This window comes from Melospiza georgiana, chromosome 16 (assembly GCF_028018845.1).
Source record: "Melospiza georgiana isolate bMelGeo1 chromosome 16, bMelGeo1.pri, whole genome shotgun sequence".
Taxonomy (NCBI): domain Eukaryota; kingdom Metazoa; phylum Chordata; class Aves; order Passeriformes; family Passerellidae; genus Melospiza; species Melospiza georgiana.
The window spans coordinates 1,794,696-1,811,595 of NC_080445.1; the positions used below are offsets into that span (position 1 = coordinate 1,794,696).

Here is a 16,900-nt window from a genome sequence, read left to right on the forward strand (position 1 = left end):
CCCGCCGTGCTCGCCCAGGAATAATGAGCGAGGCAGCGAAGAAAGCTCCCTTTCTTCCCTCCTACCCACGCTAATGTAATAAAACAAATTAGAATAATTATTCTCCATTGCAGGGCCATAATGCCCGGGATCGGGGCACGCCTGTCACCGAGCTGACATCTACATCCGCTGCGTTCTGCTGCTGCTCCCCCCTCTGCACCTCGGGATCGCCCCAACTTCATCTTTTATTCGATTCCATTTTTCTGCAGGCATCCAGATTCTGTTTGCTTCAAAGTCTTCCTTATTTTTGCCAGAAAGTTCATCTCCCTTCTTAGCTAATCACAGCCCCACCCTTTCCAGTAACCTTTCAAATGCCACCCACGTCCTGACACTTTTAACAGGCTCCAAGCAAAAACAAAACAAGGAACACCAAGAGTTTCACACGAACCGCGAGGTTCTGAAAGGATTTGCCGCAGTGGGTTAAAAGAAAGATTTTTTAACAGCAAAGAAAATTCAGAACTGTTTAAAAATATATTAAATATCAAGTGATGTATAAATTATCTGGAAGGAATTGATCCTTTTTCTGTGAAAAGACATCTCAGAGAAAGATGGACAAATCCACAGGAAAAAACTGATAATTTAAGGGGGAAAAAATTGATTATTGTAATTCTTTTTGTACTATTTTTTTCTCCCAAAACTGTCACTTTAAATGATCTTTTATCCTCCTGCAAAAGGGGAAAATATCTCTTGTGCACATGAGAAACAGCAAAGGACTGAAATTATTTTCTAAGTCTCTGCCTGCCAAAAGCTGCTCCCAATCCTCTGTTCTGCAGCCGAGGATGTTCCTGAACAGCTCAGGGGGCTGAGCCTGGATTTGGGAAGGGGGGTTCATCCTGACAGAAAGGGAAATCTGGGAAGTGGGGAAAAAAAAACAGAGAGAAATTTTGTTTACAGGAAGCAAAGCAAGGGGAGGCACGGCCAAGGCACAAATCCCAAGTGGAAAAGATGCTCTTGGGTTTCCCAAAAAATCCCTAAATTCCCCTAAACTGCCCCTAAATTCCTCCTCAGGACCTCGTGTATGACATGAGGAGGAGCTCCTGGGAAGGGCTCTCCAAACTGGGAGGATAAAAGGGGGAAGAAAATCATTCCTGAGGGCCCCATCCCAGATCCTGCAACACTTTAAAGGGCATCACACTGAGGAGGTGTCCAGGGCACCGCACACAGGGCAGGTAATTAAAAAAAATACATTTCTGTTATAAAGAATGGATTTATCACAGAACACACCTATTAAAGGATCTCATTCCTGGGACAAACCCAAAGTTTGGGATTGGCCTCATGGCCCCATCTGGACACAGACCCCAGAGTCCTCCCAGCCCCAACACCTGCAGCAGCCAGGCAGAGATTGGCAGCTTTAAATCTGAATTTCCTTGCTTTGGGCACTTTTAAATTAAAGTGGTAATGTGCTTTAAATCCCGTTTCCCTGGTTTTTCACTCCGCTCTTCAATCCTTTCCTGCAGAAAGTAATCAAGATGTCTCAGCCTCACACTCACTGCTCCAGCCACCTTCCCTGGTAACTCATTCCATATGGCTGGGATCCTCTGTGAGGCACAGCTCCACCTCCATTCCCTGCTCATTCCCATTTCCCAGCCTGCTCCTGCACCCCTGATGCTCAAAGCCCCTCCATCTCCTCCGTGCATCCCCAGCAGGGAGAATTTTTCCTTGTTTTCCCTGTTTCCTATGGCTGCCCCATCCCTGGGAGGGTCCAAGGCCAGGTTGGATCACCTGTGACAGTGGAAGGTGCTGGGGTTGGAACTGGATGAGTTTTAAGGTCCTTGGATGAGTTTTAAGATCCTTTGGATGAGTTGGATGAGCTTTAGGATCCTTTCCAAGCCAGACCATTCCAGAGTGATATTCCTGGTACAGAACATCAAGAGGGCACGAGGGACCCAGGAATGCTTTGGATGATGGGCACATCCCAGCAGGGCTGAGAGATGCAGGGAAGTGCTGCTGGACACCAACCCAGCACCCTGATCTCCCAGCGCAGGGGATGCAGTTCCTGCAGCCAGGAACAGCCCAGGGCAGGGATATCAGGAGAAGCCCCCCAGCACTGTCCCCTCAGCCACTGCAGGGCTGCAGGATGAACCTGCTGCTCCAGGGCTCCTCCCAAAGCCCCTGAGATCCCACTCCGTGCTCCTGCAGCTTCCAGGTGTGCTCAGTGCTGCTGCAGTTGCAGGCAGGTGTTGATGGCAGCCAAATTCTCACATTTCTGAGCTTCCTCAGCCCCTGCCCTGATGAAGAAACAGAAACTCTCTTTTATGGTTTGCTTTAACAATCCCTGGTGACTTCCAGGGCACAAGGAGCTACTCCAGGTTTTCCTCAGGATGTTGTTGGCAATTCATGATCTCCAGCCCAGCCCTGGGCAGGAATTTGGGCTCCCCCAGCACGTGGCTCTCACCTGCAGCAGGAATTCCCCAGAATGTATGGACTCCATGAAGCTGTCACCTACTCTCAGGCCTTGCAGCAAAAACCCAGGACTAATATTTGCCCAATGGGGTTTTAGCCATGAGATGTATTTGATGGAGAGTTCCTGAGCAAGGCTGCTGCCCATAAAACCCCAAAACAACCTAAAAATGAAGCAGAAACTCTTCCACCTGGGAGAGTTTGGAAGCACAGGATGGGGGTTCAATCAGAATCCCCCCAAAAAGCTCCAGGCAGAGCTGGCACCAGTGGGAGCCCATGAGACTCAGGGAGATGCTGGTGCAGGGAAGCACAGCTCCAACCAATCCCTTATTTTTTGGGAATCAGGGATTATTAAACCCTGCACTTTGGGAAAAGGGCTGCCAGGAGCTCCCTCAGGACCCCCAGCCTGCAATGAGGGACTGGGAGAAGGGGCTTACACCCCCCAAACCCACCCAGCACCGAGGGAATGGAGCAGCTGGAAAAGCAACTCTGCCTGCTGGATCAGATATTTGTGTTCCTGGAGACAGGGACAGGGCTTGGAGGGCACAGCAGAGTCCCCAGGCAGCTGCAGGTGACAAAACACCTCAGTGCCACCACGCCAAGGACCCTGCTGGCAGCGGGGCTGCTCCTCCTGGGAAGTCCCTGTGGCTTGGTGAGCACAGAATGTGTCGTGTGGTTGGAATCACAGAATTATCGGGGTTGGAAGAGACCTCCAGGACCACCCAGTGCCACCACATCCAATGTCTCAAACACGTCCATGGTGACTTCACCACCTCCCTGGGCAACTCATTCCAATGCTGACCATTCCTTCAGAGAAAAATTAAATAATTCTAGTATTGAATCTGACCCTCCTGCTGCAAGGTGAGGCTGTGTCCTCTCATGCCTTCACCTGAGGATTGGCAGAAATCTCAGCACACACCTCTGCCTCCCACCTCGTGACTCCGATGGCATCACAAACCCACACTCTGCATCTTCCAAGCCTCAGGAAATCCGAGTGACAGAGAGTCACAAACAAAATGACGAAGCCATCAAACCACCCAGCTCTTCTGAGGGAAAGCAGCCCCGCAAATGTGTGTTTGCATCACTCACTGCCTAACGAGCTGCTGGCTCACACAAAGAGCCCCTATTCTGTGGCATGTTCCTGGGAAGCATCCCTCTTTACATCCTGCTCTAATGGGTGATTAGGAACATCAAACATATAGATTGAATCACGTAATTATGCCTTTTAAAAAGGCAGCAATATTTGAGCTCAGCCCAGCACTGGCTGCCAATCAAACCCAGCAGCAGCAGCGCCTGCCTGAGCTCCTCGCCTCCCACCACAGCTGGGATTATCCCACTTCTCCCTAAACAAGCCCAGCCAGCTCCTGTGCACAACACAGCAAGGTCTGGACGTGGTTTTTGGGGAGGAGGTTTAGCCAGGAAACAGCAAAACTCCCTGATCATGAAATGGTTTGTGTTGGAAGAGACCTTGAAGATGGTCTCGTTCCAACCCTTCCTCCAACATCCTCCTCCAAACCAGAGCAGCTCTGCTCAGTGCAAAGTCCCAGCTTGTCAGAGCTCCACGTGGAGAAAGATCCCAGATATGAGACACTGAGTGGAGGGAAAAGGGCCGAAAGTGAAATCAGCCCTGTGGTTCAGGAAGGGACCATGGAAAACAGGAGAGCCCTGGGATGGAGACCTGGGGAGGAGACACCACCACGCCCACCCAAGGAACATTCCCAAAACGCTCCCCTAACACCCAGCACAAGGTGAGGAAAGCCCAGCTGCCCCCAGGGAATGTTTCTTGCTTGGAGGATTTCCCAAGGAAAGCCTCACCCCAACCAGCCCAGAGAATCCCAGGAGAACCACGTGGGAAAGCTGAAATTCCTGCAGAAAACACCAACCCTGCCAATCCCACTGGGGAAACTCCTGCTGCACGTGCTGAGCTCCTGGCCAGCTCAGGAGGAAACCAAAGGTGCACTGGGAGCAGGTGCACCTGGGCTCCAGGAGGATCCTCCTCCTTCCCATTGCCTGCTGAGCCACCCCCCCAGCCCAGGAGAAATCCTACACGACTTCAGGCCCCAAAACATTAAAGATGCCATCAATCACTCGCTTGTGGGGGTCTCCATTTAATGACCTTTCCATGTTTTCCTCTCCTGTGGCTGTCAGTGATATATCAGTGTCCCAGGCACACAGGGACATGTCTCTTCCCAAAAATATCAGGAGTTATTGCTCTCCTGGCAAAGTGGAGAGCAGCACGGGGATAATGGGAACAGAGATGTTTGGGAAGCAGAGTTTTCCTTCATACCCAGCCTGCCCCATAATTCAGAATTTATGAGACACATCTGCAGGAAAAACATCTCAGGCAGATCCCAGTTTAGAAGGAAAGCAAATTGGTGATCAGATCAATTTTTAAGGAAATTGGGGATGTTTGGCTATGCTTGGTGTCAATTCACTCAACAATCACATCATGGCTGAGAACCACAGAATCCTGGGATCACTGAGGCTGGAAAAGAACTACAAAATCATCATCCCATGACCAATCCCCACAGTGCCAACCAGAGCAGAGCCCTGAGTGCCCCATCCAGGCAATCCCTGAATCCAAAGAAGCATCAGGATCCTGGGATCCAGCCTGCATCCCTCAGGATGTGCTGACGTTTGGTTCAGATCCCATTGGTGAAAAATGCCCCAAATAAAACCTTCACCCTGAGATCCCTGAAAAAAATTCCAAGGCAAAATTCTAAAAAAACCCAACCACTCCTCCTACAGTGATGATCCTCAGCTTTCAAGTTTTGGGATGTTCTGGAAGGTCGAAGCAGATGGAGCTGATGGGAGAACACCCCTGCCACACCTTGATTTTAATTTTAATGGGATGTGTCAGGTCCTGATGGATTCCCTTACAAGCTGCTTGGGAACTCCCTCTGGCACCAGGACAGTTCTGCAGCAATTGCTCAGTTTGGAAGTACAGAGCAGAGAGTGACAGCTCAGGAAAGCAAAAACAAAGGAGAAGAAATCTGAGGAAAGCTGGGAATTACCCACAGGACTCCAACAGTCTTGTGGAAAAGCCACAACGCCCAAATTCCCTTTAATTCCTTTGGAAGAGCCCCTCAAATGCAGCACCAACACATCCACACAGATCATTCCCTCCTCCTCAAAACAAAACCAGGAGAGACCTGAAGCATCCTGAGGACCAGAGCAGGAAGCTTTTCCTGGTTAGTGGGAAAACTCCCAAACCAGTAGACCCTGAGGCACTGGATTGGGAAACTCCCAGCTGGGCTGGGACATTTGGGATGGGACATTTGGGATGGGACGTTCCTGCTGCTGGCATCTCCAAGAAGCCAAAGGGAAATTCCCACTCACGACTCAGAGCATGATCCTGAAAATGGGAAAAACTCCCAAACCAATGGATCCCGAGGTGCTGGATTGGGAAACTCCCAGCTGGGATGGGACATTTGGGATGGGACATTTGGGATGGGACATTTGGGATGGGACGTTCCTGCTGCTGGCACCTGCAAGGAGCCCAGGGAGAATCCCCACTCACCGCTCCCAGCATGATCCTGAAGATGAGCCAGCGGAAGCTCCAGATGACAATCCTGGAGGGAGGAGAGCCCTGGGGCAGGCGCGACAGGCTCCAGAGGGGGCACAGGAATATTCCCAGGAATCCTGTCTCCAGGAGCTGTGATTCCCATCCTGCAGAGACAACGAGAAGTGAAGAAGGAAGTAATTATGGTGAGAGTGCTGGGAGTTATCCTGGAATTAAATTTAAATCAAAGGATTAAAATAAAAACCACCTTGAATGCTTTTTTAAGGTTAATTTGGGGGAAATCTGGCACCAGCTGTCCTAAACCAGACATCCCACACAGGGGAATTCAGGGGTTTGAAGCTTTGGGGTTGTGTTGTTCTTCTCCAAGCACAAACAACATTATAGGGGGATTTTATAAAAATTAATAACTTCTATGAAGCAGAAAAAATGAGATTTAAGTGCCCTGGGAAGTGGCACAGGACAGGCAAGCAGTGCCACTGATTCTTCCAGTCATGCATGGGTCCAGCAGCGCCATGGACTGGGCTGGATTTTTGCCTAAATGGGGCAGTTTTAGCTTCAAAAAATAGAGATTAAGATCCCATTAGATTTTGTCACCATCAACATTCAGTGCAATGAGAAGCTCGGAATTTTAATTGCAAAAAAAATCAAAGTGGTACCAAAATTGTCCATTAGGCCACTTTTACCAAGTGCTGGATTTTACACATCCCTGGATTTAACCAAATTACCCCGTACTGAGCTCAAAGCAGAGCCTTGGGATCCCACCATGAATCCATTCCCTGGATCCCCTGGAGCAGACAGACTCCACCTGATCCATGCAAATCTGTATTTTGCATTTTCTCCTCCATCCCAGCCTACAAATATTGCAATGATTATTCCAAGAGAGGCAGAACACACAGCTCTGTTTTGACAGGTGAAGTCCAACCCTCGCCACGTGTGGAAGCACCAAATTATCCCTGCCAAAACTAAATCGCTGCAGCTTTGTCCCACCTCCAATTATTCTGATTCTCAGATATTTCTGTGTGACAGAATTGTTCTCTGAAACCATTTTAAAAAAAGACATTAAATGGCACATTGGTGAGGAGAATTCCTGAAAACTCCTTGGTGGAGCCATTAAGGCACTGAAATTCTCAGCTATGTCAATTGAATCAGGCAGTGCCCATGGCTCCAGTTCATTCCCAAGGTTTCTCCAGGCACCTCACCAGTTTGATCCATAACAATTCCCTTCATCCAGCCCAAAGAAAACACATTCCAAACATATTCCAAACCCATTCCAGCTTCAGCCTGAGCCCCCTGATCCCCTACCCCAAGATTTTTCCAGCCCCTGATTTGATGTTGTCACACAAGAAAAACCACTTTCAATTTGCTCGAAAATATTTCCAATAACAGTCGTGAAACCTCCTTCTTTTTAAATCTTAATGTGCAAAAACCCCTTAAATCAAAATGCAATTTTAAAAACTCAGATTATTGCACATCAAAGCCATTTAAAACTCCCCCCCCCTCCCTGCCCACAGCACAGCCCCCCCAGATGCCCAAATTAATGGTTCTGGAAGGAGAAGTGAGGAATATTGTCCCAAAAAGCAGCTGCAGCAGGAAAGCACCGGCTCATCCCAAAAGTGAAAGGTTAATTGTGCCTGAACCCAGCTCCGGGGCTGACTGGCACCAAAAGGGTCGTAGATCTCCCTCATTCCTGCCAGCACAAGAATCCCACTGTTATCCCTGTTTTCATATGGAAATCACCACCCTGCCCCGCTGGGGATGGGTGTCGGGGTGGGATCCAGACTCCTGCATCCCTGTGCATGCATTCCCTCGGAGAGCAGCACTGCCCTCACCCAGCAGGGCACAGCAGCAGCGTCCCCTGCTCTGTTTTTCACCCCAGTTGCCAGCCAGGGGCACAGAAGGACGCTGGCATCCTGCAGCACAATTCCCGCACATCCAGGAGGATGCTCCCAGCACCGAGCCAAGCCAAGCCTTCCTGGCATGGCCTCGACCACGAGTTCAGCCCTGCACCTGTGCTTTTATCCCAAAGGGATGCCAGGGCTGGAATCCTGGCACCAGCTGGCACAGCAGGATGGAGCCGTGCCGGGCGCAGTAAACGGAGTAAACAGCGCTGCCAGCTGCCGGGCACAGCCCTGGCACCCCCGGCTGCTCTGCAGCTAAACCGGCCCCAAGCTGGGCTTAACTGCCCCTGCAGACAAGGACAGACCCTGCTCACAGGCTGGGACAGCAGGCTGAGCCCAAACATTCACCCAGTGTGGGGTTAAATGCTGCCCAGCTCTGGCTGCTCCCCGGTGAGGGCATGTGGGGCTCTGCTCCTGCCTCAAGGTCCTGCTAAAACCAGGTTCAGGGCAGATGACCTGGGAGAGGCTCTGATTTATTCATAAACCCCTTCCTGAGGGATGGAGCCTTCACAGCTGCCCATGTGGGATCAGTTTTCCAGGATCCATCACCCACTGTGCTTCTTCCCAGCCTCCATCCATCCATCCATCCATCCATCCACACACCCTGGACCTCTCCTGGCCTCTTCCTTCCCCATCCAGCACAGACTCATCCTGACCATAATTTGTCATTCCTAGAAAGATGTTAAGCTTGGAGAAGGCCTCCAAGACCCCCAAGCCCACTCCTCTCTCAGGCTTCATCTTGTGCAAACAAGCTGCTGCTGGATGCTGCTCCATGGCCATTGGAAGTGCTGGGATTATCCCATACGCTCCTGTGCTGTGGTTTCTATAAAAATTCCAGCTCAATTGGGAAGATTTGAGGAGATGAACATGTTGAACAGCACAAGTGAATCCACAGCTCAGTGCACGAGGGGGGAGCTGGGCTCAGCTCACCCTCACTGGGCTGTAAGATGACACCAGGCCCAAGATTACCAAATCCATCAGCAGAACCTCCCGTTCCTCCCCGCTGACTCACACACAGTTGTTCACATCTGCCCTGAAAGCCTCAGACTCCAAATCCTTCAGATTCTTAGACAGCTCTGAGGCTGGAGCCAGTCCCTGCTGAGGTTTGAGTGTTGTCACCTCTGAACACCACTCAGGGGTTCACAGAGCCCAAACACACTGGGACACCTGAAGGGATCAGCCAGGTCACCCCACCTGAGGGGCAGCTGGTTCCTCACTGACCTTCCCAGGTCAGTAATTCCAGGATTTCTCCAGGGTTCCTCACTGACCCTCCCACATCACTAACTCCAGGATTTCTCTCCTGGTTTTTGGGATAATTTGGGTTGGAAGGGACCTTAAAGCCCACCCAGTGCCACCCCTGCCATGGCAGGGACACCTTCCACTGTCCCAGGCTGCTCCAAGCCCTGTCCAGCCTGGCCCCACTTTGGGACTGTGGGATGGGAAGGCAGATATTGGAGCTTCAGGAGCATCCACATGGAAGCCATGGAGCATCCCAAAACCAGTGAACAACCTGGGAATGAAGGGAGCACAATCTCCAGTAACATTCCCCAATCCTGGAGTTTGGGGGGTGAAACCCATCCCATAAACAGCAGCAAACCCCATCAGGGCTCTCTCCAAGAGACAATTCCCATCCTCCAAACCCAACCAACACATCCTTATTCCAGGGCTCACTGATACTGCTGGGAACGAAAGGGTCACGTTGTTGACCCACCTGCTCCTGTTTTCCTCACTTGGATCTCGTCAAATTTCAGCAGCTGCAGGGCAGCACAAAGCCCCCCATTGTTATCTCTGGCGCAGCCGGAGAGGGAGCCACGGGCTGGGTTTTTTTGGGGGGGGAAAAAAGGGAATAAACCCAACGTCCGATGGCGGCTGCACCCGCCCCACACGCGCTCCGAGGGCTCGGGACACGCTCGGAACTCGGCGTGGCAAAATCCATGGTCTGGGATTTTCCAGAGGTCCCTGCTGGGGCAGGGGAGGAGCAGGAGCAGGAGGAGGTGCCAGAGGGGAGGAGGGAAGGGAAGAAGCAAACCCCAAACCTAAATACGCTTTTCCCTATTCCTTTTAGGGTTTTCAAGTGTTTTGCCTCTTCCAAACGCTCCGGCCCCTCGTGCAATGGAGGGTTTGTATTTGCAGCTGGACATCAAGTGATGTCCAATTTTCACCTTTATTATTTGCCATAAATAAATTCACCATCCCAAGTTAGCACAGCCTGGCCATGGCTGCAGAGGAGGCAGCACAGTCCTTTCTCCCAATCTCCTCATCCCAAACCTTTTGTTGGACAATCAGGGAGAAAGCAGTGAGGGAGGGAAGGGCTGAAAGCCTTCAGAAGATAAAAACTAGGCTCAAGAATAATGAATTTTCTTATTTTCTGGTTTTCTAACTCAAAAATATCACCTGGCCAAAACCAACCCTCATACCTGGCTATGCTAGAAAGAGCTCACGTAATTAATTCTTATTAATTCCCCTTCCTAAAACACAGGACAAGGTGCAAACAGCCAATTGTTTCTCTTTGTACAGCAACACCCACACATCAGATTTACCCAGAGCACGTCTGCACGGCACAGACAAATGCTGCTCCAACAGATCCAGATTTCCCAGCTCCCAGTGCAGCTGTCTCCCTGTGGATATTGTGTGTCAGACAGCCCAGCAGCCAAGGGGAGGCAGATATCCAATCCAGACTGATTTCCCTGGAATCAGACCTGCTCCCGAGCCCACCTCCCTGAAACCCAGCGTGGTTTATTTGGTTTCAGCTCGAGCCTAAAGCACCTGTTGGGAATATCTGAGCTGTGCTGCAGGACCAGGGATTTATCCCTGCTCCAGGGGCTGGATCACTCCTGGTTTGGGGGTGATTTTAAATCCCAAATGACATTTTGGGATTGAACCTCTCCAGGTTGCAGCACCCACAGCCCTCCAGCCCAACCCCAGGACACCACAACCCCAAAATCTGACCCAGCTTCCCACATCCTCAACCACCATTATTGAATACTTCCTGTTTCTTGTTTAAAGTCACCTCAGCCTGGGGATACTTCACATTTCTGCAGCCACCAGAAAAAAGTTCTGGCTGTTGTTGGAAGATTTGGGAGAACGTTAGCAGGAACTTTTGTACTTAAAGTATAAACTACCCAGAAAAAAAAAATAAAATTTAACATAAAAACTTTTAAAAGCTTCCAAGTGCTCTCCAGGGTAGTCATTAGGAACTACTTAGGTAACAGGAGGGTGATAACTGGGAGTTAATGCAGCGTTAAATTAGCCCTCCTTCCATGCAGAACTTTAAGTGACAGAGGAATCAGTTGGGAGGATTTTTATTTTATTTTTTAAATAATGAAGTTAATGGATTTCCTGTTTTTAGCTCTGTGGGCGGCTGTCAATTTGAGGGATCTGTACATACTGGATTTAATTACTCTGTCTTCAAGGAAGGAAAATAAGTTCAGCCCTGTTCCTAGGAACAAGCAGGAGCTCTCCAGCTTGGCCTCAAGGTGAGGAGAAGGTGCCCACACTGGCCAGGAAGGGTGAGATGTCCCTGGAGATGGGAAACAGCATTCCCTGAAATCCTCCTGCCCAGAGAATTTGTGGCTGCTCCATCCCTGGAAGTGCCCAAGGCCAGGTTGGACGGGGCTTGGAGCACCCTGGGACAGTGGAAGGCGTTGGGGTTGGAACTGGATGGGCTTTAAGGTCCTCCCCAACCCAAACCATTCCAGGATTCTCAACATCTCGGCCATCCCAGAAAAGCCTCACAAGGAAAATGAGCTGTGCCTCAGACCCCAGGGAGTGAGGGGAGGGAGCCCAGGAATGGCTCAGAGCCCAGACAGGCCAGAGCATTCCTGGGTTCCCCCTGACTTAGGGGCTGGCCAAAGAAAGGGGCAGGATCCCAGCATGATTTAAGCTGGAAAAGCCCCCAAGGTCATCAAGTCCAACAGCAGACACTTCCCATCTAACTCAGGCCATGTTTTCCCAAATTGTGAGAGATCAGGATCCATGGAAACAAATGTTGGAGACAATTCCAATGAACTTGGCAACACTTCAATCTGAGCCTTAGTGCAGGAGAGCTCCAGCTCTGACAGTCACCCAGGCCTGTTCACCTTTCCTGATGGAAATCACGGAATGCCAGGATCACAAAAGTTGGGATCACCAGGCCCATTTTTGGAGAAAGATCACAAAATCCCATGATCACTGAGGTTGGGAAAGCCCTCCAGGACTATCGAGTCCCAGCTGTGCCTGATCCCCACCTTGTCCCCAGCCCAGAGCACTCAGTGCCACCTCCAGGGATGGGCACTCCAAACCTCCCTGGGCAGCCCCTTCCAAAGCCTGGGGAAATTCCTGCTGGTGTCCAGCCTGAAGAAAAGCAGAGCTTGTGAACACACAGCCCACACGTCTCAGAGAGAAATGGGAAAGGCTGGAAGGGCCTGGCTGAGAAATGGGAACAGCCAGGCAGGAGAGGCCAGGGACAAGTGACACCAGCAGGAGCAGGTGATCACAGCTACAAACACATGAAAAATAGAAAAACTGAAATCCTAAGGCATCTCTTCAGCACCACACAAGGACACAGCAGCTCATCCCCAGCTTTTTGCACAACCTGCCACTCTCATCCCATCTGTTCCTGAATCAGGCCCCGTGCCATGTGCCCAGGGAGCTGAGCTGCTCCAAACAGGTGTCTGCTGGCTGTTCAATCTTTCTTCTCTTCTGGCAGCTTCAGAACCCATGAGCAGCTGTTCCCCCTGATGCCTTCAGTTTGAACTTTCCTATTTCCCAGATTCTGGAAGGCACTGGTATATAATAACTCTGAACTCCACAGAAAGTGTCAGCAGTTCTCCTCACAGCTCAGGCACACAGAACAATCCTTGTCCAGCCCCAGAACCAAGGACACCGCTGCAGCTCCAGCCCCAAAAGTGCAAACAACAGGGAATGGAGGGGAGAAAAACAGGAAGGATGGAACTTCATGACCTAAAGCTGTAATTGGACAAGTAACCCCAATATGGAAATGGAGCAGAACTTATAAAAATGGGTGTAGCCACGGCCAGGCCCTTGTACTGCCCAAGGTGAATCCTTTGAGGCTTTTGAATAAATCCCTGCTTTATTCCTTTAACCTTTTTATTCCTTTAATTTTATTTCCTTCCTGTCCAGCCTCTGCTCCAGGCAGCCTCTCAAGGCATCACCCCAACCCCACCTGCTCTCCTCCCCATCCCAAACTGCCATTCCCCACTCACACCAACAAATTAAACCCAACACTGTGAAGGCACCTGGCAAGCAGACAGCAAGCCAGCCTCAAATTAAAAAGCAAATATAACAAATTTCTCCTGCTGTGTCACATGAGGCCCCCACTGCCCTGCACAGATTCAGTTTTATCCTCATGCAAGCACAGGTTTCACCGTGAGTGTCTGCAGGAGACAAATCCAGGCCAGGGGATGCTTTTCCCCATGGATTTGGAGTGAATCTCTCATGGAATATCATCTCTGCCTCCCAGATTTTTTTTCCTGAATGGTGCTTTTAAAGCACAGCCTGCATACAGAATAGGGTAAAAATGGTTGGGTAATTGATTAACCCCAAGGCAGATATCCCTGTCCAACACCCAAGAGACACAAAGGGTGGGATCTCAAAGGTCTATGTGAGAATTATGGAATTTTTAAGGTTGGAAAACATCTCTTAAATCATCAAGTCTAGTGATCAATCCAGAGCCACCATGCTCACCCGTGTCCCCTGGTGGTTTTTGAGCAATTCCAGGGATGGCAATTCCACCACTGCCCTGGGCTTGACAACTCTTTCCATGAAAATACTTTTTCCCTAAATTCTAAGAGAAGACCATGAGTGGTTTCTGATGGAATTTACCAGGGCAGAAGGAATTTTTTCATGGAAAGGGTTTCAGGCATTGGAAGTGCCCAGGGAGCTTTGGAGTCCCCATCCCTGGAGGGGTTCAAGGAATTCCTGGAGGTGGCACTCAGAGCTCTGGGCTGGGGACAAGGTGAGGACTTTAAATAGTCCTGGAGGTTTTTTCCAATCTGAATGATTCCAGAACTCCTGCAACATCTTTTACACCCAAAACCTTAGAAAAAAAAATTCCAAACCAACCAAACAATAAAAAAAAGAGATGCTATTTAAACAAGAGACCATGACAAAACCAGTACCTATAAATATGATTTTTCTGATTCTAAAAGGGGATTTGCTCTGTCCACACTCCAGGCTATTTTTCAGGATTACAGTTAAATAAGAAAATGGGCATTGCCAGGTCCTTTTGGACATCCCTCCATCCCAAGAAAAGCAAACAGGAGTCTCCATTCAGCCCCAACCAGCTCCAGGGAAGCTTTGGGGCTGAAAATCTGCTGTGCTGCAGGGCTGCTTCCATCCAGGCCTTTTGCAACACCATGAGCTCAGAAGTGACCAAAGTGACCCCAACACCCACAGGCTGAACCTCCAGGAACCTCCAGGAACAAAGGGAGGGGGAGCAAGAGGGAGGAGACCAAATGTGCATCTCGGGAAATCAAAAAGCTGCTTTCAAAAGCTGGTTTTGAAGAGATCTGAGCAGATGGAGGAGGGAGCAGCAGTGCTTTGGTGATTGTGGGACAAATGGCAAAAAAGTCAGCTGGGTTAGGAAGTTGTTCTCTCCCTGCTCAGTGCAAAGAGGAGCAGACACACACATAGAGGTGGGAATGCTGATGGTCAGACACCTGAATTAGGGGCCAAGGCTGAAAATCTGCCTGGTGACCCAAAACAAAAACAAACGCTAAAACCCCCCAGAAAACAACAGCAACAAAAAAACCCACAAAAAAAAAACCTCAAAAAAAAAAAAAAAAACCCACCAAAAAACAAAACTCAAAAAAAAAAAAAAAAAAAAAAAAAAAATCCAAAACCCCCTAAAAAACCCTCAAAAAAAAAAAAAAAAAAAAAAAAGAAAGAAAATAAGAACCAGTTTAGTATCATTTCATAAAGTAACACAGAGTGCAGTGAGAATTCTAAGTCAGAGAATCCTGGGATGGTTTGGGTGGGAAGGGATTTTCAAGCTCAGCCCATTCCACCTCCTTTCCATGGGCAGGGACACCTTGGTCTGTCCCAGGGTGCTCCAAGCCTCACCCAGCCTGGCTTTGGGCACTTCCAGGGATCCAAGGCAGCCACAGCTCCTCTGGAAATCTGGGAATCTGTGCCAGGGCCTCTCCTGCCCGATTTTCATGGCTCCTGGAGGAAGTCACAAGGTTGGATAATCCAGCAAAAATCCACCAAGGGCAGCTCCAAACATCCCCTGCTCCAGCCCCACTGCAAACACCACAGAGCCTTGCTGGTAAAGGGACCAGAGGAGCAGAAAATCAGCCTTTTCCCCCAAAATTCCCAATTCCCTGGGTGCTGCTGCCAGCTGGATGGAGCCAGCAGCTCCATGATAACACAAGCTGAGATTTTCCTGTGCTGCTGGCAGCCTGGGTGGTGGCTGTGCCACGTGAGTGACATCACGGCCACTTGTGAGCGCATTCCCCGCCACATAATTAAGGATTTTTGCTTCTCATTTGGAGCAGCAGCTTTTTACATTTCGCTGGAAACCGCCGGAATCGACCACATGAAAGCAACAATCAGCCAGGGCAGTGACAAGTGATATTAAACAGCTCCTCACAGATGTCCCAGCACCACAAAACTTGTTCCCCCTGTAAGGAATCCAAATGACTTCAGTGCCTAAAATGAACCAGATGAATGATTTCAGTCCTCACTCTGCACTTATTAAATCAGGCTGAGAAATCCTACAATGCCGTGGGGTGGGAGGGACCGGCCAGATCATCGTGTACAAGCCCCAGAACAGAAGGATCCAGCAAAAATAAAAGCAGTTTTTGAAGTGTTCAGCAGCACAAAACTAACGTGGAATTGTAAAACTGTAAAAATAGCTCAGGGATTTTCCAGACAAATAATCATCCATACCCTAAAAGCTGGGAAAATATCCTGCCTTAATCCTGCAGTTCCAAGTGGATGGCAGCACCTCTTGCTCCAAGAATGAATTCAATTTCTGGGCAGAAATCACTGCCCAGGCTTTGATGCAAATGTTCAATCACTGATGGGGAGCTGGTCAGGGGGGCTGGGGTTCCCTAACTGGATCCATGTGGGAAGGCAGCTGGAACACCAGCACTGCTTATCCTGGTGATTTATCATCCACCTGAGGCCACGTGTGGCACCCAGTGACGCCCTGGCTGCAGCAGGAGGGACAAATGTTCTGGTTAAAAATCATTTCAAATGAGAAAAGGGAACCAATTCCAAATTGAAAGTATCTGTTATTTGTTAAAATAATTATTAAGCAGCCAGTTTTCAAATGGTGTTGGGTTTTATACATAAAAAAAAAAATTTCTGTTTTTCTTTTATAGAATCACAATGATTTGGGCTGGGAGGGACCTTAAAAATAGTCTAATTGTAAATTCTCAGTTGGGTTAGAAAAGGATTTAAGAGATTAACCCTTTATAAAGTGAGAGTGTGCCACTCTAAGTGACCACAAAAGCACAGATGTTAAAGATAAATTATTTTTTCAAATATCTAAAAATGTGGAAATAAAGAGAAGAGAGCACAGCAAAGCTTCCCAAAGGAAGGAAACTGCATTTCCAAAGGAGAGCCCAGATCCTCTCCCTGATGCATCTGCAGAGAGGGGAGGTTTTAGCATCCATAGCATCCCAGGACTCAAAAATGCAACCAAACCCTCCAAGATGTTCCTGTACAGGATAATTCTCCAAAGAGAAAGTGCTGACCCTTATAGAGCAGCACGTGTTGGGAGCTGCTTTAATTTCATTTTACTTTAAAACCCCACCAAGGAGAAGTTCAAAATGCTGTTTGTAACCGAGTCAGAGTTAAAAGGTACTCAATAAAAACCTTCACTGATTTCTCCTGGCCATAAATCCAAAAGGTAAGATTGTGCAACACCAGTCCTTCATATTTAATAATAACAAACAGATGGGAAAATATTCTAATAAATTATTTTAACTGTCCAAGCTGTGTGCCAGAAAGTCCTGGCCAGATTCCCCTGCTCAACCATCTCTGGAGCATTTCCCTGCAGATCTCTGAGCTCTCCCTGTTCCTGGAGGGGGAA

General features: G+C 49.2%; 1 protein-coding gene across 3 annotated transcripts in view; it reads right to left on the minus strand.

Annotated features, from left to right (window-relative positions):
- The window catches only part of LMF1 (lipase maturation factor 1), a 137,020-nt gene that overhangs the window by 86,927 nt on the left and 33,193 nt on the right, over window positions 1–16,900 (minus strand). For all 3 annotated transcript variants that reach the window (XM_058035552.1, XM_058035554.1, XM_058035553.1), the window contains one exon: window positions 5,960–6,108. In XM_058035552.1, the coding sequence (XP_057891535.1) occupies window positions 5,960–6,108 (149 nt within the window). The remainder of the gene's footprint in view (window positions 1–5,959; window positions 6,109–16,900) is intronic.